General features: G+C 40.0%; 3 protein-coding genes across 4 annotated transcripts; 2 read left to right on the top strand and 1 right to left on the bottom strand.

Moving 5' to 3' along the window:
• Positions 1-71: 71 nt before the first annotated feature.
• Positions 72-3,953, bottom strand: josd2 (Josephin domain containing 2). Its single transcript, XM_030159316.1, has 5 exons — positions 3,663-3,953; positions 3,260-3,388; positions 2,354-2,479; positions 1,653-1,847; positions 72-1,338 (listed from the first exon to the last, which is right to left on the bottom strand). Exons 2-5 carry the CDS (start codon positions 3,379-3,381, stop codon positions 1,227-1,229), a joined length of 555 nt encoding a protein of 184 aa, XP_030015176.1. The 5' UTR covers positions 3,382-3,388; positions 3,663-3,953; the 3' UTR covers positions 72-1,226.
• Positions 3,954-5,539: 1,586 nt separating this feature from the next.
• Positions 5,540-10,674, top strand: ube2s (ubiquitin-conjugating enzyme E2S). The gene is made up of 4 exons (XM_030159315.1): positions 5,540-5,731; positions 6,792-6,939; positions 8,782-8,972; positions 9,066-10,674. Exons 1-4 carry the CDS (start codon positions 5,729-5,731, stop codon positions 9,432-9,434), a joined length of 711 nt encoding a protein of 236 aa, XP_030015175.1. The 5' UTR covers positions 5,540-5,728; the 3' UTR covers positions 9,435-10,674.
• A 1,520-nt stretch (positions 10,675-12,194) lies between these two features.
• Positions 12,195-23,072, top strand: shisa7a (shisa family member 7a). Of its 2 annotated transcripts, XM_030158855.1 has the most exons (7): positions 12,657-12,673; positions 13,474-13,504; positions 14,841-17,284; positions 17,920-18,074; positions 18,454-18,519; positions 18,797-18,982; positions 19,185-23,072. In XM_030158855.1, exons 3-7 carry the CDS (start codon positions 16,518-16,520, stop codon positions 20,105-20,107), a joined length of 2,097 nt encoding a protein of 698 aa, XP_030014715.1. In that variant the 5' UTR covers positions 12,657-12,673; positions 13,474-13,504; positions 14,841-16,517; the 3' UTR covers positions 20,108-23,072. The 2 variants fall into 2 exon arrangements, with proteins under 2 accessions (XP_030014714.1, XP_030014715.1); XM_030158854.1 differs by lacking the exon at positions 13,474-13,504 and having other exon boundaries at positions 12,195-12,673.
• Positions 23,073-23,879: the final 807 nt, after the last annotated feature.

Below are 23,879 nucleotides of genomic sequence, written 5' to 3'. Positions count from 1 at the left end.
CAGCTGGCGTTCATCATATCTGCAAGTCAACAAAACAAGACACACAAAAACAAGTGTAACAGTCGCATTACTTAAAACACAAGGTCAAAATTTAATATAAATAAGTTTCAATATTATGAACCTCTGAGCTTAGGTTTATGTGTACTGTAGGTCAGTCACTAGTGTGAACCAGAGATAGTGCCTCTTTCTTTTGGATATGCATAGCTTAATAGAAGAGACGACACAGACATAAAGGTTACAGAGTCACATAACCACTGTTTTTGCATGTTTACCTCTTTGATTTGCATCATTTTAGAAACTTAAATTTCACTTCCATACAACCACTGGCTTGTAACTCATGAGAGCAGCATCAAAACTCATTGAAAAATGTTAAAGTTAATTAGTCTATTTCATTCTTTAAGTTACAATAAAGGAAAATGGAGGCCGTATGGGAGATTAGAAAACATGCTACAAAAGAACATGATCTGAAGTGAACTAAAACATGCAAAGACATTGGTATAGTCCTTCAATGCCTCATCGGGTGCAGTGTTCACAGTATCGCTATCTGTATGAACACACAAAAAGACAAACAGTGACTCTGCAGTGCATAGAAGGTTTACAACAAAGATGGGGAAAGAGATGGTGCACTTCGGTACTGTGTAATAAATCCTGACATGACCAACTTGTACACACATGATCTAATTTGGTGCCCACACCACACAGATCAGGACCAGCGATTTTGTTCACGTCAATTTCAGTTCCGCAGCTATTCTGTTGATGATTAACAGTCCTGTCCTGTTCTGTTGTTATTGCAGATGGTTTGTCATGCACAATGTCTGCAGGTTTGTACCACAAAACAGTCAAAGTTCAGTCAAATATTGTCAATCTAAAACACATTTGCCTCAAACTTGCAGCTTTGTTATAGATTAGATGCACCTTGTAAATGTTAAACAAAGGTCCAGGCAGAGCAGGCAAACACACCGGTCATTTCAGACCCATAGTTTTACTGCTAATACAATCAAAGTAGTTCTTCATCTCAAGAGTAACCGCCCATCTCTGTTTCTCTTTGGAGTTTCCTCTGTCTCTGTGAGATATTAAATGTATTTTAGTGCATTCCCTGAAGAGGTTTCTTTTTCTGAAATGAACTTGTTTTTTTTGTTTTTTTTAACAAAAAACCAGAAAGTCTTGTCATTTTCCCAGAGGAGTTTTCTTCCATGCTATGTCAAGGAATTTCCTTTTCCAAGGTATCACTTCTTGAGGTCGTCTGAGTTCAGCCATGAGCCGTCCTCCTCAACCTCCCGCCGGACAACAAGGAGCATCTCTGCCACATCCTGAGAAAGCTGTTCACTGAGAAATGTGCTGAGAGACACAATGAGACAAAGAAGGATGACAGGATACAAGGTTAGAAGGTTAGAAGAATATAGGCACAGACAGAAGGCAGATTAGAAGAGTTCAGTGTTCTCATTCAAACAAGACTGATGTAAGATTCATGTGACCACTCATATGGGATGACTCATTCACACAGACAACAGTTCATCAGGACCATACAACACTATGTTGTGAAGTTTTCATCTAATTCAGACCAGATCACCACACGCTACTCACTACACGCTAAATGTCCAGAGAACATTAAACAATAGAAATTAGATTTTCAACCTCCAGCAGATTCTTACCGTAGTTCTGCCTCTCCCCCAATGCAGACAGGGTTTTTCAGTTTAGAGTCCAGGTTGTAGTACTGTCCATTGACTTGCCTAACTGCAAGCCAGTGCCGCCGTCGGAGTGGTAGGGAAACAATCCCAAGTGATACACGTGATGGGACATTAAGAATGAAACCATGGACCTTTGACATGCAAAGGCTCTGTACTGTTCTGTGTTAAAAAGAGAGACACAGATAAACAAAGCTTACTTCTGATGATACTCTATGTGTTATGTTCAGTGCATACCTACTGATGCACAGGCTTTACTACAATACTTACTGTTACTGTCCTTTACTGACTTCTCAAATTAAACAAGTCTATCTATCTGGACTACAGATGAAAAATAGTCATTAGGCTAACTCTGGTGCATTTACAACAATGTGAATTAATGCACAATGTCTCTGTTAAATAAACCAATAAATATCTTTGAAATCTGGCTGGAGAGTGTAAAAAAATACTTATGTTAACATACTTATGGAAAAAAAAGTGGCAGAAAATGCAATGTAACTTGCAAACTATTGTCTTTCTTTGCAGTGACAAGTGTTGGGATGAGTCCTCATTTCACACGTCTGTATGCTTTCTAGAGTTTGTGAAAATGGATGTGTGTGATAAAGCTTGTAAGACACTGAAATGAACAGCGTTTGTACCCCAGGGGGCTCAGCATGTCGCACACCCACCTGCGTTTGTCCCACCACACTGCAGCCAGTTCTCTGCTCTGTAGTGCTGCCATGATGACGTTGACGTCATAGTTTCCCGTGCCTAACACTGAGCGATGAGGGTTTACCACACACTGCGGAGCCAGCCTGCAGAGAAGGACCGACACAGCCATATAATAACATTATAGGTTTTAAATCGAGAAACCCCTTTGGAATGAAAGAGATATTAATTGAAAATGGGTCTATTTATTTCAGAACTGTCCTTCTTTTAAATAAACCTTAGAACTTAGACAACAGTTATGTTAGTCAAGAGTCACAGGGTTTTCCTCCTGAAAATTCCTTAGGTGGTAAATAACCAACATCATGACTCACTCTGCCTCAAGGCTCATGGTCAGTTTTGTACGTGAAGATCTTTAACAACGGCCTCACTTAATACAACTGCTTTTGCTGAGTGAGGAAGTGCCAGTATTCTTTTTCCTGAGGGATAATATTTTATATATATATGACACAGTTGTGGATCAGTTTTTGTTTGCTGTATTTTTGCACTAATAAAAAATCTATTCCAACTTGGTGTATTATAAGCAGTGAAAGTAATTACTATACTATTTTCAATGTTGCCATTATTTTAAGTGAGACAACAAATATTTAATGTCATCCTGGAAAACAACAAGACTGAAATGTAATATTTCTACAGAACAATCCACTCTGTTTGCTCTATTTCTCCATAGTGGAAGACTGCGTGTGCTCTGAGTAAATGCTGGATCTAAATGAGGTCAAACTGTGTGGATAGAAGGGAAGATTCCACAGAACCAAAGTGTTGTGGCTTCTGGAATTATCTGCATTTGTTTGTTGCAAAAAGTTAGCACAAGCTACGTACACGGAAAAGACACACATATGCGTTGAAGGAGTATGAAGACGTGACTGTACCGTTTGCAGATGTCATCGGCGGTCTCCTTGGTAAACACCCTCTCCTGGAGCACGTTGTTAAGTGCATGAATTGCGCACAGCTCCAACCTCTGCTTCTCATGAAACACTTCTCCTTCGTTCATACTAAAGCTTACGATACACAAACACACAAAAGTGACATGAATAACGAAACCGTTACCTTTAGTAATCGGTTAGCTAACTAACGGAGCAAACACAAGTTGCTGTTAGCAGTCAATTGAGGCAGGCTAACGACAACTTCAAAGTCGCTAGCAAACTGTTTACCGTGATAGATGCTAAACTGTGAGAGGACACTGATTTTACTGCCTATGTGGTTAATGTCAGATTACAAAAAAAGGCAACGCGAACTAAATTTAATCGACAACAGTTAAATGAATCAACTGACCTGCTGATAAAGCGATTTCCCCTACAAAAAAAGATGCGGGAGACTGACAGCTACATCCAGAAACCGGAAGCGAAGCCGTTGTTTTTGTTGTGATGTTGTTGTCCGTCTGTCACACCCATTTATCGGACTCAGGGCAGCATAGAAAACCCCTCCGTTTCAACCCTTCCCTTCAGTTAGTGTCAAACTCGCTCAAAATGATTTATGATAAAATAAACGCTATAAGCAACTTATTGACTGGGTTGCGGACACATACGGTGTGAACCACGGTCCGTCAGGCTCTTAACTGAGGTCGTTACGTTCAAGCGCCCTCTAGTGACGAAGCTGGGTATTGATGATGGTTGGAGGAAGAATGACTTGAATGTTAAACGTTTTCTCATAAGTTTTGGCTCAGAAAAAACAAACAAACAAACAAACAAACAAACAAACAAACAAAAAAACGCTCAGTGGCAATATCTTACGCTGGCGTATTAGGGCCAGTCTAGTTGAATGATTCTGCACGGTAGACATGATTTAAAAGGGTGAAATCTGCAATTTCTCTCTTGTTTATAAATCAGGAAAACCCAGAGGTAGATTATGCATGTTCAGTCAGTCAATAGATCAATCTATATATGGAAATAATTGGTGTAAAATGCAGTTTGTCATCTGTTAGCGGTCATCAGATATGACCCATTTGGACATTCAGAGGCTCCTTAGTTACTGTGGAAACACTGTCATCTTCTGTAACATTGATTCACCAGTAAAACCCATGGAGTTTGTTAAATGACAGTGGATGGACACTTGTTTTATATTAAGTTAATGATATATTTACTGAAAAATTCACTTTTTTCAGTTTTCCCTGTTTTGATATAATAACCTTTGAATTTACTCTGAGCTTTTGTGAACATCTACATGATCAGCGAATTAAATATAGGAAAATAGATCATTTTTACTGGAAAAAATGCTAAATTCAGAGGACAATATTATGATAAATGATAATAAATCAATTAGGAAAAGTTAAATAGAGAGAAAAATCCATTTGAGAACTGCCACAAAAGTCACACTGGGTTCTTAAGGGTTAAAAATAAAAAGTAGCACCACACTGAAAATACTGTACAAAAAAGTTAATACTTGTATGTCAGTCAGTAAAGTCCGTAATGCTGCTGTAAAGTAGTTCCTATCATTATTTTACTATTTTGTTTGATGTCTTTGGATTCATATTACTGTTGCATTCATGTGTATATTGCATTTTACTGCTGAAGATATTTAAGGTTTAGCTCATTTGAATTACTTGCTGGAGTTTAATCTACAACAATGCATTATCATACTGTATGTTTGCAGCAATGCTAGCCTGTGAGAACTAAATCAAAAGTCAGATTCTAATGACTTCAGAAAAACAGCACAGTTTTCAGATGTAACAATGCATTTCCAGCTAATTCGTGTGAATTTCTTAATAGTTTACGATTTTAAATATTAGAAAGATGGTCAGATGGCCTGGCCTTGAAACGTGGAAAGGAAAGTGAGAATTACAAGCTAACTCATAGTTTTAATGTGGATGCAGTCACCAGTCTTTCAAACTAGATACAATTATGTGCAGCCTCTTGCTACACAAACTGCTTTTTACAAGCTAAAATGTAAATATCATATATTTTTACATGTAAGTATCATATATTTACATTTTTCAAACATTACATTTCTTTTAACTATTCCATTTATTTCAGGTTGTTCTCTCTAGTCAGGAAGGTGAGTTTTTCAAACGGACCTATAGCAGGACAGTTTCTCTGATATTTTCATCTCCGTTTGGCTGATGACGCTTACCACCATGTCGCACAGATAATACTGTGACATGATTGGTCTATATTTTATGACGTAATATGGAACTAAGACGGCTATTGGTCAGTCGCAGTAGGTTAAACAGAGGATCGTATTTTTGTTCCTGTGTCAACGAAAAGAAGAAAAGAGCAGTAGCCAGTCAAGACCCGGTTAAGTTTTCATCAAACATTGTTTTTTTTTTCAGACATTGATAGAAAACTCTCCTATTACCTGATATCAACCAGACCTTCATCTATCTAGCAGAAGTGTAGCTGAAGATGGTAAGTCGGGCACCTGAGTTTTGCTAATGCTTAGCTCCGTGCGGTGTTAGCCGTTGCCAGCCGTCGAACATTTTTGTTCGGGTTATGTCTATTTGCTGGAATCTACATACATAACTGCCAATCAGAATATATCATTGGTAATCCGAATTAATGAATCGAATAGAAGAAATTTTGTATCTACAATGTTAAAGTCACAGAAGAGCTCTGTCACTCGGCTGAGGCTAGGCTAGGCTTGCTAACCTTAATGAAATGCTACCGAAAAGTTAACCAGTGTACAACGACGGCGTATTTTATATTTCACTGTTGTCCGTCGGTTTGTTAAAGTCACGTAAATGAACGCTAAGCTGAAAGCTAAATAAACACATAAGACTTGCTCAGTGGGAAAAGCGCTGTGTGGATACTGAAACTTTGCACCGGTAACTTAATTCATCCAAACGGCTCATATCGGACATTTCTAGGATTTAACAATACATACGTAGCTCAGTCGGTAAAATAACAACCACCTCATTACACATTAAGAATGAATATAGATGTGTTCTACTTTTGAAATCCTTCACTGATTAAATTGAAGCCAAAAGCTGACGATCTTGTGAAGCTGTGAGACTTGTAATTTGGTACCATTATAGATATACACTAACAAAGTATGCACATGCGCCGTTTATAACAAGCCAGTACCATATCAGACATGTTAAAACCGCACCAAAATTAAAATGATTTTAAAGTTTGATAAGATTCACAGTTCCATTAGTGTTCGGCCAATGAAAAAGTTATTGAATACTGAATTTCAGTTGGTGTTTTTGCAGTTTTATAAAGCTCGTTCTGAGTTTCATCAGTCATGATTCTCATCAGTGAGTTTTTCCAAAGTCAATTGAAGTCATCGTTATTACAGAAAAATGAAAAAAAAAGATAAATAACCACGTAACTAATATTTGACTTAAGACATCTTGTTCTGTCCAGAGATATTGCTGTCAGTGTAACATTGCTTCTCTTCTCTATTAAACTTTGTTACAGGCCCTGTGTTTACTAATCCACCTTAAACCAACTTTCTGTCTCTCATCAGAACTCCAATGTGGAGAATTTGCCCCCTCATGTTCTTCGATTGGTATACAAAGAAGTTTCAGCTTTAGCAGCAGACCCACCTGAAGGAATCAAGATTTATCCTAGTGATGAAGATATAACTGAACTGCACACAGCCATCGAAGGACCTGGTATGGACTGCTGGTATTTTCAGTTATAAAACATTGCAAGTGATTTGCTTTCCTGATCAAAGTATGTCTTCTGAATGAAACAGCCTGTTCAATACAGTGATAAGGGAACTGTACTATCATTTAGGTTTATGAGTATATATCCTTTTAATGAACCAGGAAAAAAAGCCTCATTGAGATTGCAAATCTCTTTTTCAAGAGTGACCTGGCCAAGAAAAGCATCATAACACACAGTTTCTGACAAGACATAATCAACATATAATACAAAAACTTACAATCGGTAGTTACAAAACAATCATTTGTGCAAGTTTAGAAACAGGTACATTGGCCAAGCTCATTGATTTCACTCTCCTTTAAAATAGCTTTAAAGTAACCTATAGTAACAAGTTCAGATAGACTTAGGTTGTTTTGTAGGGCATTCCATGCAGAGAGAGAGTAGGCCAAACATTGTGAAGGTCAGCTTAAAAATACATGTCAGAATTCTAATTAACAAGTCCTGCAGAATTTAGTTATTATTATTATTATTAATAAAGTCTTAACAGTAAATCGTTGTTCACAGCATGACTTGATTTTAAATGGTCTGTAGCCCCCTTTGCTTTAAAATTCCAGTATATGCCAAAGATAACTTCATTCAGGAGTTAAGTTGCAGGTTATTAGATTTTACTCTGTGTTCTTCATGTTGCATTTACTTTGTTCTTGCAGGTAATGTTAGGTCATTGCAGTTTTTTGGGTATGTGGTTGTTAAGAGTTATTTAAGGTGACTACTAAACCCTAATTTTCATGATGGTGTAATAACAGTTCTGTTATGCTGTGTGTGCTGTTCCAGATAGATAGTTATCACTAAATTCATTAGCCGAGAAGAAGGTTCATTGGGCCAACAGTTTCTTGACACTTATGGTAATTTATTCCTCTTACAAATAAGTCATTTTATTCATGGTTCCTCAAATTTACATATTGTTATCTCATATTTCTTTTTTACTGGTGTTGCTAATTACATGAGAGACACGTAACCCACTTGAACCACACAGCCCACATTGTCCTTGATATCCCATCACAGCTCATTGCTTCAGACCTTGCTTTTGTTAAGTAGGCCTTGAAGAGCCAGACACTTGTCCATATGTTGTTAACTCAGCCAAAGAGCACCTCCCCTGCAGTCGTTCCATTTGTTACATTCTGAGTGGTTGTATCAGACAAACAAAACAAACGGCTAACGAATAACTGACAGCTAAGGTTTACACACTGCCATCTTCAGTTCACATGCTTTTAATCCACTATGGCAGATACTTTGATCAGCCTCAAGCAGCAATACTCTTTATTATGATATTAAGTAGAAGCAGATGGATTAATTGGTGCAGATAGTATGTTCTACAAACTATTGTTATCAGCAGAACTTGGCTCCGCTGATGGCTGATAACTGATATCAGGAATCTCAAACAAAATTACTGACAGTAAATGAAAATAATAGCTCAGAAAATAAAAAAAATACCCACCTCAATAGATATTATTTTTAATTTGGTGATTATGTTTGATTTGTGTATTTAGGTTATTATTAAATTGTCTTAGATCTTCACTTAGTCCAGTTTCTAATAAAGTCAAGTAGTTTTTGAGGCAAGCATAATCTAACTCTAAATTTCTATGGGTGAGGTGCAGGGATGGTATTGGCCAGTTGGTCAGCCATCACTGAAAATTGAAGAATTACTTTGATAATCAAACAGACTTCTTGCAATTGATCTGTGACTGTAAATCAGCTCAGAGAAAAGAGAACAGGGTCACAGACAAACAACTGATAAGATTTGCACAGTCAGGACATATTGTTCATGTGATAAATTCTTTATGCATTGACAGAGGGAACTCCGTTTGCTGGTGGCATTTTCCGAATGCGTCTGGTCCTCGGGAAGGATTTCCCTGCTGTTCCACCCAAGGGGTATTTCCTGACCAAGATTTTTCACCCCAACGTGGGTCATAAGGGAGAGATCTGTGTCAACGTGTTGAAGAGGGACTGGAAGGCAGAGCTTGGCCTTAGACATGTTTTACTTGTAAGACACACAGTCAGTCTTTGTTATTTTGACCATCATCTGTGCCGTTTCCACTATTTCTTAATTTTCATTTTCCTCTGTCCTTCTCCACAGACAATCAAGTGTCTTCTTATCCACCCAAATCCAGAATCTGCACTGAATGAGGAGGCTGGCCGCTTGCTGTTAGAGGACTATGCAGAATATGAGTCCCGTGCTCGTTTGCTCACAGAGATCCATGCCATGGGTGGGCCTGGCGGGACCTCAGGGGCACCTCAGGACCCTAATGATGGCCCACAGCCAAAAAAACATGCAGGCGACCCTACAAAGAGGGCGGGACCCAGCGCAGCAGCTGTGCCAGCCGCTCTGGGTAACGGAGCTAATGGAGCCAGCAGCACCACCAGCAGTAGCAACAATAGTAGTAGCACCAATAATGTAGCAGGGAAAAAGAAAGCAGATAAAAAGCGTGCATTGAGGCGACTTTAATGCCTCTGCAATATTCTCAGTGAGTGTGTGTGTGCGTGTGTGAGTGTGTGTAAATATAACTATTGAGGTGTGTTGATAATGTTTTTGTTTCCCTTTTCTCTGACTATTTCTACCACCCTTTCAGACAGTCCACTTTGTACTTGTACCTTCCCTTTCTTTAGCCATGAGTTTGCCTTGTCCTGTTGGCATCACACAATTGTATAACTATGAAAGTCATCACTTGTATTTTTCCATAGCTCCGTAGGTTTAAATGAATGACACAGGGAATGGTGTTCACTGTGCTGTCCACTAATGATATGTGATTATTATTGTCTCAGCTTTGCTGTGAACTTTATAGCGGCTTTTTTGAACTGTGTCCTGGTAAGCTGTTCTGGGATGGTACTGTGTACTGCTCAGCCAGCCACAGATTTAAGATCTAAACCAAGATGTTGCTTAAAGTCAGGTTTTCAAATTGAACTGTGAGGGAATAATGGAAGAATTTGCTGAATAATTATGCAAAAAGTCAGTGGGGTCACCAGTAGAAGGGAAATATTGATTCTGTCACACAAATGATAACGTCTTCATAAAGCATATTTTTCATGATGTGACCAGAATGAAGTTGAGGCATTGAAAGTAAAGGAAGTCTGTTGTGTTCTTTATGAAATACCTATTATATTTTTTTTCTAAAATAGTTTCACTGTCCAGTGTTTTCAAAGTTGTTTATAATTGATGCATCCATGTTCAAGTGTCTTGTGGTTTTTTGTGTGAAAACCTAGATGAGGGCTGTATGGGAACAGGGTAGGTTAGGTTGTATATATATATATATATATATATATATATATATATATATATATATTACACACACAAAAATAAAATCTCATCTATTATCTGTGTTAAGCATACAGTGGTATGTGGAGTCAGTTAAACTACCCCTACCTTATAAAGTAGTGTGTGATCTCAGTTACCCAGCTCCCCAAACAGCCATATGGGTACCAGAGAAGACGTAGTAGGACAACTTCCATGTTTGATAGAAATTGTCTCACCACCTGTTGCATTGGCAGGGTTTCTTGGGCAGATTTTCCCTCTGTACTAAACACATGCGGGGTCTACATTTCCCAAGGAAACACACTGAAACGCTACCTTGGATGGAAAAGGTGCCTCTGGAAGCTCTTGTCAATGTGCAGACTGGCTGGATGTTTAATGTCCATTTTAAATTATTTAAATTAATAAAACATTGAGATACAAGAAGTGAAATGCAAAATGAGTCATAGTTGTTTTTTTTTTATGTTATTGCTTTGTATGCACAGTTTATTGAGGAAACAGAATTTCAGCTTCATTTTTCATGTATGTCTGTATAGTGAGTGAAAATGGGTGTTAGTGTGAGTCTTTTTATGATCCAACGATGTATAATAGCACTTAATTTTGTTTATAGTGTTCTCCTGTTCTACAGTGATGGAATAACCATTATGAAGAAACCAGTAATTGCATCCTCCCAAGCAAGTCAGTGAGTGAAAGTGCACCCGGTAGAGCGTCATTGGACCATCTAATGAAGGGCTCCACTGGCCTCCTCTGCAGACATGCAGCAGCCCACCCACCTGTGTAGAAATAGCAGCCTGCCATGCAGGTAATTATCAGGCCCGTCTTAGACACCTGGGGCTCCAGATAAACCTTTACACCTTCCCCAAGCCCCGTTTCGGAAGCGCTTACCTCCTTCCCACCTGAAATCCACCTCTGGCATATTCTCTCCAATTAATGCTGAGGCTTTCCTTTCTGCTGCCTCAGTACATGTATTGATATAACTTGAATTAATCTGATTTCTAATGTAGATCAGGTGTGACATTAATACATCGTATGATTTTCACTACAGTGGCATCGGTCGTGAATCATCCTTGAGACCTATCGTTTAGTCCTTGTAGGTGGGAAAATTACCCGCGAGCCTAAAGGTGGTTTCATTCATTTGGTTTATACAGATGTGAGGATGCGACTTTTGTATGTGACAGAGGAAGAAGCCAAACAAAAGCCAACTTCATCCTCTAGAAACCTTGTATTTCTCTCCTCTCTATCCTGATGTTCCAGTACATGGTCAGCTGTCCCCTGTTTGTCTTAAAGCAAAAGAAATATGTGAATTGCCGATGTAGGACTGAAACTAATTGACAGTTTCGTTCACGCTCCAGTGTTAAAGCTTTTGCGCCAATCCTCTCCCCTTCCCCGTTTTATCGCTTTCATAATTGCCACCAACATAATGACACAGTTGCTGTGGCAACCGTGTCTCTGTGTGTCTCTTTTTCGCTCTCTCTCACACACAAAGAAAACACACACACACACACACACACACACACACACACACACACACACACACACACACACACACACACACACACTTTGGATCTCGGAGGTCTTCCGCTGAATTTGCTGCTTTGCTTTAATTTTGCAGGTTTTTTCCCAGTTTTCTGCCCTCCCGTTGTGCGCCGTTCACTTTTAGAAGAGATGACACCAGGCAAAACTCTAATCCATGTTGTTGTCAGAGCTAATGATAAGTAGCCCTGTGAGGGTATTTGAATTAAAGGGGGAAATGAAATGGAGGGGAATAAAGATGAACGCCACCAGTTGAATGGGCCTATTGACCATCAGCACCGAGAGGCGCGAGAGAGTCTCATCAGCGCCAGTGAGAGCGACCAATCACAGCGCTCCCTGACTGGCGGACCTCCGTGAGGCCAGGCGCAGTTAGGCGGTAGAACCAATCTCGTTTGGAAATTATAAAGGAAACCAGCAGCAGTCAATTTCAGATGGAGAAAAGTTAAATTGGGGGATTTTTTTGGGTTGTTTTTTGTTTTTTACATTTTGAGCTCACATCTGGCACGTAGGCTCCCGCATCACTGCGCTCTAATGGATAGTTGATCTACACTCGGCAACTTGCGCGGCACAACACGGAATTTACCGATGTACTGTGCACTTAAATTGCCTTGTCAGATGTTTTAAAAACTCAACCAATCTCCTGTTTGCGCTTTACTCTTTTCGTTTCTTTTTTTCTTTTGCAATGATAATGGATTATCAGTGATCATAAATGGAGACACAGCTGAGATCTGCAGCAGCCGTAAAAAACACGGACATTTAAAACAGGTGGCACATCCAGCAACAGTTCAAGCTGTCCTGATCTGTTTCAGCTACAATAACAGGCTGCCATCTGAGAAACGCGGAGATACAGTGCGCAGGCTCTCCCAGCGCTGTTCTCCAGCATCAAACCCCACAGCAACGCACAGGTAAGACACGACATTATGCACCTTTTGTTAATGCAACATCAATTACAGAAATACTACCAGAACTGTTTTAGACTGTCTTTGCATGTTTCTGCGTGTGAGAAAACTGACTTTGGCATGTGTTTAGACGCATCAGTTGAGCTGGAGGCTGTCAAACAAAACATTTGGATCAAAGCTGCGCCACACAGATACAATTACACAATGCTTTTATGCTGGGCAGACATGTTTTTCCATCACTTATACACTTTAATCGACAACTCCGAATACATTAATTCGACATTATAACGGTAGTGAAATTAAGATCACTGATAAAACACACACACACACACACACCGACACATCCAGCCGGACTACACACACCGGCACGGATACACCCACGCATTCTTAGCCTACTGATACATGCAAGTCATGTCCATAACCCGCATGCTTGTTCATTGCAAGTTACAACTTCGTAACCTAATGAAAGACGGACTGTTGTCTGAGGAGTCGGTGTTAAAATCACTTGACGGATGCAAGTCATTGCGCAGCACATATTCACCGATAAGACTAACGCAAAGCGGTGATACGAGGCTTGTCTCTGCGACTGTCTAATGCATCAACATTGTATTGGCGAATTTCACCCCATCCTTTCACATCATAGTACATTTTGCAACAGCGTGTTTTGGAAGAAAAAAAGAGGGGCCATTTTGTTCCATTTCCCACAAACACCTGTTGAAATCGGTGCATGCACAGCCGTCTGCACCGCTTTTCAGCATCCTGCAATGAAACTAAGGAGGCTGTTTGGTTCGTTTGCTTTGATACAGTTGCTTCCAATACCAGGAATCTGCTGAGATGGTTTGTAACCCCCCCCCCCCCCCCGCACACACACACACACACACACACACACACACACACACACACACACACACACACACACACACACACACACACACACACCCGTGTCCATGTAACCCAGGGATACAACTTCACAGTTCTCAATGTGTGCCCTTCACCCTTTTGTTCCCATTCTCTCTCTCTCTTTACTGCTGCATTGCTTCAAAAGCTCATGTACTGTACATACCTCTTACAACATTTCCATCCGTTCTGTTTTGAGTTACTTTACTCAAAAATTGCGAAGACTTGTGGATGCAGGAGGACTGACCCTTCATATATGTCATACATGTGGTTAGATGACATTAGTTTGTCATAGACATTGTAAACCAGCTGTAACTGCACAGTTATTGGTTTGTTTTAGATATTTGGTCAGAGAATCCTCCATGAAGTGAATGGAGTCAGAGCAGAAAATATTCAAGTTAAGCAGCACTTGCAGATGACGATGCAAAGCATCAGAGTCATCTTGTTGAGCAAGAGACGGACAGATGTTACTTTGAAATCTGGTTTGGCTAATGGGTGCAGATTGGATTCTGCCTCCCTTCTCTTTCACTGCCTCTTTCACTCACACACAGACAGAGCTGCATTGCTATTCTGAGAGAGTTAGCTGCCTCAACCCACGCACAGAATCTGAGAAAGAGAGAAAGGCAGAACGAGGGAGAAAGAGGAGAAGGAGGGAGCAAGAGGAATAAAGAAAAGAGGCAGAGACTGACTACAAGGAGGTTTACAGAATGCCTACTATAGTGTCACACATGCACACACATATACACACATTCAAAACCTTTTGTACAGTTCTACCTGTACCCCTTTAACTGCTCCAACAGCATCTGATGTGCAGCCTTGATTAGGACTCTTGTGTGTGGCATGTACTGTATTTGTAGATCTGTTTGGTAGTGCTGTTTGTGTGATGTGCTGTGTTGTACTGGTAAGTGCTGGGAGAAATGTACTTGATTCTGTGCCACCCACACACCGCCCTCCCACTCATGGTCGTCTCTGCATCTATACCTCTGGCTCTTCCCGCTCGCCACAATCTCTTTGCTCATTTAAATCCCTACCCTGCATTTATCCCTCTGCTCTCTTTCTCTATCATTGGCTTTTCAGGAGCGTGTTCCTCCTGCAATGAAACAGGAACACTAACACACACATGCTCTTGCAACAGCACACACACATGATTGCAATTAATACAAATGACAGTATCGTGTACACATGTTCCCAAAATGTGCAGATGCTCATACACAAGTTTAAACAATGAGAGAATCCTGCAGACCTCTCTAATCATGCCTGTCATTTGTTTTCACAGTGGACACTCGGCCAACACATACCAGGTTTTCTTGTTGCCGTGTAAAGCTGAAGACAATTCTGGAAATCAAGCAGAACATTTAGAGACGACAGAAGAATTTCTGCCTGAGAGTTCTTTTGGAACATTAGTCAGTGGGAGAGCTGCTGCTGTGTGTCTCTTGTTTTTTTCCCTCTGCTGAACTCTTCCCAGAAGGTTAGAGGAGCATGTAACTGAAACAAGTGGAGCCCTCAGTGATTTCAGCATTCTGTCTCCCCCATCTGTGCCTACATTCTCCGCTACAGATAGGGACGTTTTGATAATTACATATAATTATAATTTCTGTGGGAGACAGATCTGCCTCTGTCTATTATTGCCAACACCTCCAACACAATAACTTCACACATTTACATATTTCTCAACAAAAGTGATATTCTTTGAACCTCAGAGACAAATCAAGAATAATTTTATGTCACACGGAGAAGAAATGTGCCCTTCAGTTCATATCTAATTAGTGATACAGTTGAATGACATGGGCAACTTTTGTGCCTAAAAGCTGAATGCAGAAATTCATGTGGAACTAAAAAAGACTTTTGTCTAATTTTGTGATGAGTTTCACAGGCTGCAAATTATTTCGTTGGTTTATGCTTACTCGTAATTTTCTGTTTCTACAGTCTTCTAGCACTTAGGCTGAGCTTCACTCATTATCACCCAGCCCAATCACAGTAACAGTCTGTGCCAGGCAAGTACTGATGCACATTAATAAAACCATATAACAGATTCAGATAATAGTGTTTCTATAGATTAGAGTGCCTGGAACCGGTTAAAATGGGGATTGGCCCCTGGTCCAGAGAAAGTAGTTTTCATTAAAAGACAGCTTTCAGAGTTATGTCTTTCCCTAGAGTCTGCAGCGCTGTCTGTTATTTTCATGTGATTGTGTTATAATGCCCCAAAGCAGCAAATGTATAAAAAAAATTACAAACATCAAACATTTTTCCAGAACAAAACTGCTGACAGATTAAATAAGTGCCAAATCTGAATGTATGTAATGCCATACTGACATAGCCAGGAACAAACGGGACTGATAAAACTGTTTACATTTTTTAAAACTCCTGGCCATACACTATTGTTCAAGTGCCATGATCAGCACAGGAATGTATAGGACTGCCATATTTTATTGTAAATACTGTACTTGCTACTAATTTTTACTGCCCTTTGTTAAGCAAAACTACATTCAGTGTGACAGATATTTATTCTTTTGTTCAGTGAGACATGTAGAACAGGAAAATTAAGGACTAAAAGCATGAAGATTGCTGTTTCAACTTGTCCTTTTTACAAAGCGACAGCAATTTTAGAGCTGTAGTTTAGAGAGGTGTTTTTGGGGGTCAAAGGATGAAGTTATTACACATTTGGAGTTCTTTCCTAGCAGTCAGTTAAAAACATTCAGTGACATTATCACCAATAACTGAAAGCTAACAACTGTTTTTTTTAGCACCCTGCATGAATATAAACAAATAACAGAAAATTTCAATGTTAAGCATTTCTGAATGAAGCTATTGATACATCATCAGTATCCAAGAGGTTGTATATGTTACTTGACAACTTCACATGCCATTTTAGTGGGTTAAACTGCAAAAGCGGATACAGCGTTGTAACTGCATTGACTCAACAACAGAAAATAGTTCTCTTAGTCATGTAAAAATGACGCCCACCACCAATCTCAGAATCGTCGCTGTCTCCCTGCTCTCCCTCCTTACTGTCCCACTTACCACTGCTGTGGAGACCTCTCCATCTCCCCCTCCTCAGCACATAGACCACTCAGGGAGGCCTTTCACTGAGCAGCCCAAGTCTGCTCCTAGCTCCTCTCTCCTGCTCCTATCTATCCAGGCCAACATCCGGCCGGCAGCTCTCCAGGGCAGGACCAAAACCCCTGAGAAACTTCCAGAAACAGCAGAGGGAGTTCTGGAGGCTCCTCCGAGGCCCATGCCTCAGGTCATGTTTCCCAAAAATGTGACTTCAGCAGATGCTCTTGCACCTCCCTTAGGTGCAGCCCAGGTAGAGCCTATTCGACCCCGCCTCATGGATGTATGGATGGACGTATGTCGGGGTTATTATGATGTAATGGGACACTTTGACAGCTCTTTCAACTGCACAAAGGATGGCTTCATCTATTGCTGTGGGACCTGCTACTTGCGTTTCTGCTGTCCAGACCGCAATCGACAACTGGAACAGGAGAGCTGTCCAAACTATGACTCTCCAGACTGGGCCAAGCCACAGACAGATACTATGTTTATACCAGAGGACTCGGGCAATGACCCAGACTTTGATCCCCTGAAACAGCAGAGCCACAACACAGGCTTCGTCATTGGTGGTGTAGTTGTATTCATGGTGGTTGTAGCTGTCGGCATCAAGGTGGTGTTCAACAAGGTGCAGCAGGAAGCCATCCAGAGAGATCTCAATATGCCCAGGTGAGCCTTAGACAGACACTAATTTATTCTTTTGTATAACTTCTCGCTGCCGGATTTCTTACTTCATTCGTTGTATGAATACTGTAATGAAATTAGGTTTTTAGGACTTCATAAATGGAGCAGATTTATCATTCTGGGCTCAGAATGATGTCGTTAGTCATCAGCTGAAACATATTTGATCTTCATCGGGTAGCGGCTGCAGCATACATGGCTGCTTGATCCCTCTTGGCTTCCATCTCATATATGGCCGATAATCTTGGCAATAAAGATGTGCATTTTAATTTTAAGATTACATTATTCTACATGGTTGTACACAAATAGAACCATTAGCATAGTATTGCTCCTAATTCATCTTAGTTATTCATCATTGTGCACAAATATGCAACATATATATTTCAAAACACAGATGGAAAGACTACTTTGTTACTTCAGTTATTATGTCGTGAATGTTTTTTGTTTCTGTCAGTGACAAACCTACATCATCACATGAATAGCACATTGTCTTTCAACTCTAAGCCAATATAATTTAGAAAAGAAGAGATGCCTTGTATTTTTTCAAATTAAATCTCATGACATTTATCAAATGTAATCTCAAATTTCCTCTTTCCTCTTTGTGTTTTTTATTATGTCCTCAGAGCCCTGGTTGATATGTTGCGGCACCAATCCAGCCCCGTCCAGCAGGATGAGAGAAACAACAGTGTGGCTCTGACTGTAGGCGATGGACAGGGGACACTGGGGAGACCTCCAAAAAATCTTTATGCTCCAGGATTGCCCAGCAAGGACAATAGATGTGAGGGCTAGGGCATTTTACACTACGCCATTCTTTTTATGCAGAGGCTGTATGTAATTTTGGATATGTTAAAATAATTTTTTAAAAATCTGATGCATCAGTAATTTCAATACACTGATGAAAAAATACCTCTGACTATCCCATGTGATAAAATTAGGCTTCTTCTTCAGAACATAAGCAGCTAAATCTAAATGAATGTGGATGTAAGTGCTTTTAAAATATGTATGCCTAATATGATGATTTTGAGAATCTCTGCATTAAAACCATGTGAAGGTGAATGGATGCGGATAGACAAAGGAGTTAGCTACTTTTTATGCCAAAATGCTTTTGAAATGCATTCTTTTTGAAGGCTCATTTTCTAATGTTCTTTGACTTACAGTGGGAAATTTGCAACACAATTTCATCCACTCATCAGGCTCCAGTCCCAAACATACTGCAACTATCGGTAAGGCAGCTGGCTCCTGTGTAAATTACATGTAATCACCACTATGCTTCATTTACTTCATTCAGTTTGGTTTTAAGCTCAAAAGTAGGCTCATTCATCACAACAATAATAATGATTATCATAGCCTGGGTTTCTTGTGCTAGTGCTGAAGCAAGTTAAATTTCTGTCTGTTCCAGTGAATGTTAGTAGATTCAAACACAGCTACATGCAGTGTGCTATATCCAGAGGAGCAAATCTCATTTAACACACAGTGGTTTTCTCCCTGTGGTATCTGTAGAACGTACCCCTCGGATGAACAATGCTCAGCTGGCAGCTGGAGGCACCCTGCTCTCCAGTAAACACAACAACACCAAATCTCAGCCGTCCTTCCACCATTCCCTGCACAACCTGGCTCAGCTGCCTCCCTCCTATGAGAGTGCCACCAAGCCAGAGCTGAACAGATACTCCTCACTGAAACGCCTTGGTAAGTACTCTTACTTTCAAGAAGCGTTGACAAATGTCTGCTGTTCACACCCTGTACAGTGCAGCTTATACAGTTGTTTCATGACTGCTAAACCACAATGACACTCTTGACACCACAGCATAAAGTGCAGGATGCATCATTATGTGGTGAAGGTATTTACTGTGGTGATAAACAACTCAGAGAAATTTTGTTTGGCTTCCAGAAAAAGGTCTGGATGAGTACTCGTCTGGTTACTGCACCACCAAACGCCGGCCTCACACAGCACAGCCGGCCCTCCAGTCCTCTCAGCACCACCTTCACTGGGGTGGGGACTATACCCTCAGTGGGCGAGGAACCCTCCCCAGGCATGCAGTTCGTCCATGGATCCCGCCGCCACCATCTGGAATGCCTGCATCACCCACTCCCAATCCTTACCCTCTGGATCCCCCAGAGCCTCAGTTCAATGCCAACTACGACACTCTCTCTAAACCCCCAAGGAAAGTCAAGTCTACTGATCAGCTGCTTAATATGGGCGATGTTCCTGGCAACACAGGGACCCTCTCCCGGCTGTCCAAGAACCAGCAACATCAGTACTACAAAGCCATGGCTGCCTCCAATAAGAACTCAAACACCCAGACCCTCACCAGGAAGACCCAGGAAAGGCAGAGAGAGGAGAGACAGGAACGCCTTCTCATGTCCCCAGACCATTTGGAGGAGAGGATGGGTGGGATGGGGGTTGTAGATCCATATGCCCACACAACAGGGGGGATCGTCCCGACGCTGCCTCGCCAACAGAAGGCCCAGTCTCAGCAGAACGTCTGCGCCACACCTTCCCTAGACCGGCATCACATGATCAAGATGAACTCTCACCCCACCTCTGGAAGAGAGCAAGAGAGGAACACACCCATGACGGGGCACATGAGTGGGGGAATGGGCTGGGCGGGGGAGGGCCCTGGGGCAGGGGTAGTCATGGGAACGGGAACGCTAGGGGGCCACAGCGCGAGGAGGATGGCTTTTGCAGCGAAAAGGCAGAACACCATCGAACAGCTACATTTCATACCAGGAGGGGGTGGTGGGGGGTCTGGAGGAAGTGGGGGAGGCAGGCAGGAGATCAGGACAGGGAGTAAAAACGAGGTGACAGTGTGAGGTTTGTGCCTAATGTAGAGTTTACCCCTCAATGGGAATAGATCACCCTTCTGCATTTAACTCTTAGATATACAACTACAAGAAATAAAACTAGAATATAAGTATAAACTATAGTAAAAGTATACGTGTTTAGGCTATTCAAATTAGTGTTATGTTTAATTCTATATCTTGAATATAACTACTTCTAAAATTATTATAGGTCTATTGTGGGGAATATCTGTTCCAATTATGTGATAGCCTACATCAGCCATATTTTGTAACCGAATTTGCCATATTGCCATAAACAGCAGTGCCATTACTTGTAAAGAAAGACTGACTGGAAAGGGTGAAACAAAACCAACAGAAGTGTCGTTCATAATTTAGTTTTTATATGTTTTTTCAAAAAGTACTCAGGAGCCATATTAGATAGGAAAACCAGACGATATCAAAAAAAAAGAGGAGGTCTCTGAAGAGGAGGACCCTGCGGATTACTGTATCAAAGAATTTAATAGAGAATTGAGCCAACTACCTGCTGGACTGTCGAACTGCTTAACTCTTGCCAACAATGATTTATTAAACTGAGTCTCACGGGTGAACAGCTGTGAACGGGAGATGTGACACTGCTGAACCAAACTCATCCTGACACAAGGAGACAGAACTGATTTTCATTGCTTCCTTTGTAACTAAATGGACGAGGTTTCTGACTGCCTGACAATATTGGCAGGACTCTGCACCCGCCTTATACCGCGGACGTACCCACATTACCAATCTGATGCCTGGGTTGCCTAAGTTTTCCATGTGACCTTAGTTTAAATCCCCAGAGGAAATAACTCTGATCACTGTTACACTACAGGAGTGTAAGCTGACAATAAGATATGCTGTAGGTGAGTGTTCCCTAATGTTCCCAGTGATAGATCAGAATTTAACTGGGCTACCAAATAAACCAGATTTATTGTTATACCAACAAAAAATCTTCAGTTCGAGCGGTGACAGAACAGACGCTGAGTTTAAAGGCAACATCCTGTCATGTAGGCTGTGTATGAAGAGCAACGTTTTTTTTTCTACAGAGCACAAATGAATAGATCATGATGCAGAGGTTGCACTTACACAACTGTCCTTCAAAGCCATTTATGGAGATACAAAGAAAAAAAAAACACAGAGCAAGCTGGTCTGACAATCACCATTTTATTATTCTCACCAGGTGACAAATTATACAAGTCAAGTGATATTTTGTACAGTCAAAGGATTGGCTTCAGAGCAAAGCCGAAACCTCTGAGTCAGGAGAGAGGGCAACCAGAGGCCTTCTCCTGCATGGCTCCGTTTGCCGCAAGAGACTTAGATGGTTAGGAAGCCCTTCCCATCTTCAGACAAAGACCTTGCTGTATCATAACGCACTTCAGCCAGTATGACTAAAAAAAAGAAAAAAAAAAGAAAAGAGACAAAAAAAATCTTCATCAATAACAACGCTTATCAATACTAAGGGCTATCCTATCTTATATACTGTAGTATGTGATATCTGTGGTCCATATAAAATGCTATCTCTTTCTCTTGATTTTGTGTTGATATTGTCATGATGTATTAAGTATTAATGTGTACAAAAAACAAGAGCAATTTAAGCACAGTTCAAAGAGAAAACAGAGACAAAACTTTGCACAAATCTATCCCCTGATATTTGCACCAGATACAAACATACTTTGTATTGTGTCCTCAAGGTTACATTCTGTAGAAGCACGGCTGAGAAAGTGACTGATCAATGGAAGGTACTGTTTTGAGAGGATTTTTTTTTTTTTTATCAACAAGAAAAGAAACCCAGCGAGAAATCAGAGGTAATTGCGCGGATCAAAGAAGGAATTTGTTACTGCTTGGTTTAGTTCAGTCATGTGACAGGATACAGAGATGAAACGCTGATAAGAAACACTGATTTTATTTGGACAATCTTCCTATACACAGTGCTAAATGTAATTGTTATGAATATGATGGAGTGTTATTATTAATAATTATTATAACTGTTATGGTTATTATTAACAATTATCTTATGATGTGATGTTCTTTTACTTGGTGGGATTTAAGTGTTTATTGTTTTTAGATAACTAGCATTCTCATGACTAGCTGGTTTTTCATACATCTGGTCATAAATTCAAGTTTTAAAAACATTCCAAATCTTAATGCATGCCAGCTCCATTTCTTTGAGGCATTTACAGTATATCTGGATTCAAGGTCACTGTTGCATATAATGGCCACTTCTCCAGCTGTTTGTACTGTGCCTAGACATCGGCCTTATGACTTCTTGATCTCAAGTGATTACTTAGGTTTCCACTCTGGTACAAAACATCTATTGAAAAAATCGGCAGCCTTCTAAATGTATGTACTGATGACAGTCTTATAAAAGCCAGTGAGGGATAGATGTGTTCAGGACGGGCCTGAAGATATTAACGTCACCAGACTAGAAACGGTCTGTTGTCTTCTCTGCAGCAGCCTGCTCCGATAACATATGGGTTATACACACTAAACCTATAATGCCATAATGTATGTGTTTGGATGAATGTTCACTTCACAGGTTAAGGTAAAGATGGAGGTCTGATGGAAACCTGAATGCTTTGATTACAGTGTATTTTTCAGGGAAATAGGACTGATGACATACAGTAGTATTAGATTTTTTTAATAGAACCACAAAAGGTCTGTAGCAAAGTCTGTAATATCTCACAAGCCATATCCATCGAAATTCATTATCACAATTTTATAAATGGTTAATCTAATTTGTGCAAGTATTGTATTTTGTATAGCTAGTACAATCAGAATATTTTGAGTGGTCTCTTCGACATTAATTTGAGGATTCAACAAATTATGTGTTAGTATTTAATGAATTGTACAGTGCCAAACTCATAACATTTTGTTGTCTTTCTATTGTCATAGCCTCCTACATGGCTACAGGGGTATTTCTTTTTCACAATTAAGAACTAATATGAGGGCAAGTAAGATAAAACATTAAAAAAGCTAGTTTACAGAAAGAAATGAATAAATATGGTGTGTGTTTTCACCATTATGAATTCATTTAGAGGGAGGATGGGTTATGGCCACCTTAATGCTTGTAAAGCATTGCTAACAGTAAATTGTATGGACAGGGCCAGTGTCCAATAATTAAATTCATGGATTTATTTTCATGCCTATAAATTTAAAAACAACCCTTTTGTTAGTATTCAATGCATTAATCCCCTTGGATACAACAGTGGCTTACAAAGAATTTGTATAATAAAGTTGGTGGGAAAAATGTTTTGTCATTCATTACTGCATGTGCATTTAATGCTCTTGTATTTTATTTTTAATTACTGTGTAAACACTATTCTCTTCCTACATCATGCATAGTCTTGTATTTTTAACAGAAACACATGAATGGTTAGCTCACTTATAACCTCTAGAGTTAAGAGCATACTTTAGGCAGATGCACCAGGCTTATCAATATTTCAGAAACAAGCACTTCTTCACACAAATTATACACTGAATATTTCCACCAACTAAGCATCAAAAATTCTTCAGTCTTCATATACCCCCCAGATTTTTTATTTTTTTCAAAGTAAACAAAACAATCCTCATACTACCTTACATCAGTGTTAACATAATTCTAAACTGCTTAATAAACCTTAGCATTATATTTTAAATTATTCTTTCTTCATTTCTGAAGGAAGATTTTTATGAGAAATTTATGAGTGCTGATTATAATAACGAACATTCTCAAGTGGCTGAACCATGAACATATGCTGTCATTTGGAAATTTGAGACTGTCTTGGGTGAATAA

This window comes from Sphaeramia orbicularis, chromosome 16, assembly GCF_902148855.1.
Source record: "Sphaeramia orbicularis chromosome 16, fSphaOr1.1, whole genome shotgun sequence".
Taxonomy (NCBI): domain Eukaryota; kingdom Metazoa; phylum Chordata; class Actinopteri; order Kurtiformes; family Apogonidae; genus Sphaeramia; species Sphaeramia orbicularis.
The sequence above is the reverse complement of the archived record's forward strand: the minus strand, read 5'-3'. Positions and strand labels throughout refer to the sequence as shown.

Coding starts and splice junctions, on each gene's coding strand:
- ube2s (XM_030159315.1), top strand. Junction 6,940..8,781: donor CACAGCCATCGAAGGACCTG/GTATGGACTGCT, acceptor ATGCATTGACAG/AGGGAACTCCGTTTGCTGGT. Junction 8,973..9,065: donor GCCTTAGACATGTTTTACTT/GTAAGACACACA, acceptor CCTTCTCCACAG/ACAATCAAGTGTCTTCTTAT.
- shisa7a (XM_030158854.1), top strand. CDS start 16,518: ATGACGCCCACCACCAATCTCAGAATCGTCGCTGTCTCCCTGCTCTCC. Junction 17,285..17,919: donor AGAGATCTCAATATGCCCAG/GTGAGCCTTAGA, acceptor TTATGTCCTCAG/AGCCCTGGTTGATATGTTGC. Junction 18,520..18,796: donor CAAACATACTGCAACTATCG/GTAAGGCAGCTG, acceptor TGGTATCTGTAG/AACGTACCCCTCGGATGAAC.
- josd2 (XM_030159316.1), bottom strand. CDS start 3,381: ATGAACGAAGGAGAAGTGTTTCATGAGAAGCAGAGGTTGGAGCTGTGC. Junction 2,480..3,259: donor GCCGATGACATCTGCAAACG/GTACAGTCACGT, acceptor CCTTCTCTGCAG/GCTGGCTCCGCAGTGTGTGG. Junction 1,339..1,652: donor GGGGGAGAGGCAGAACTACG/GTAAGAATCTGC, acceptor TGTGTCTCTCAG/CACATTTCTCAGTGAACAGC.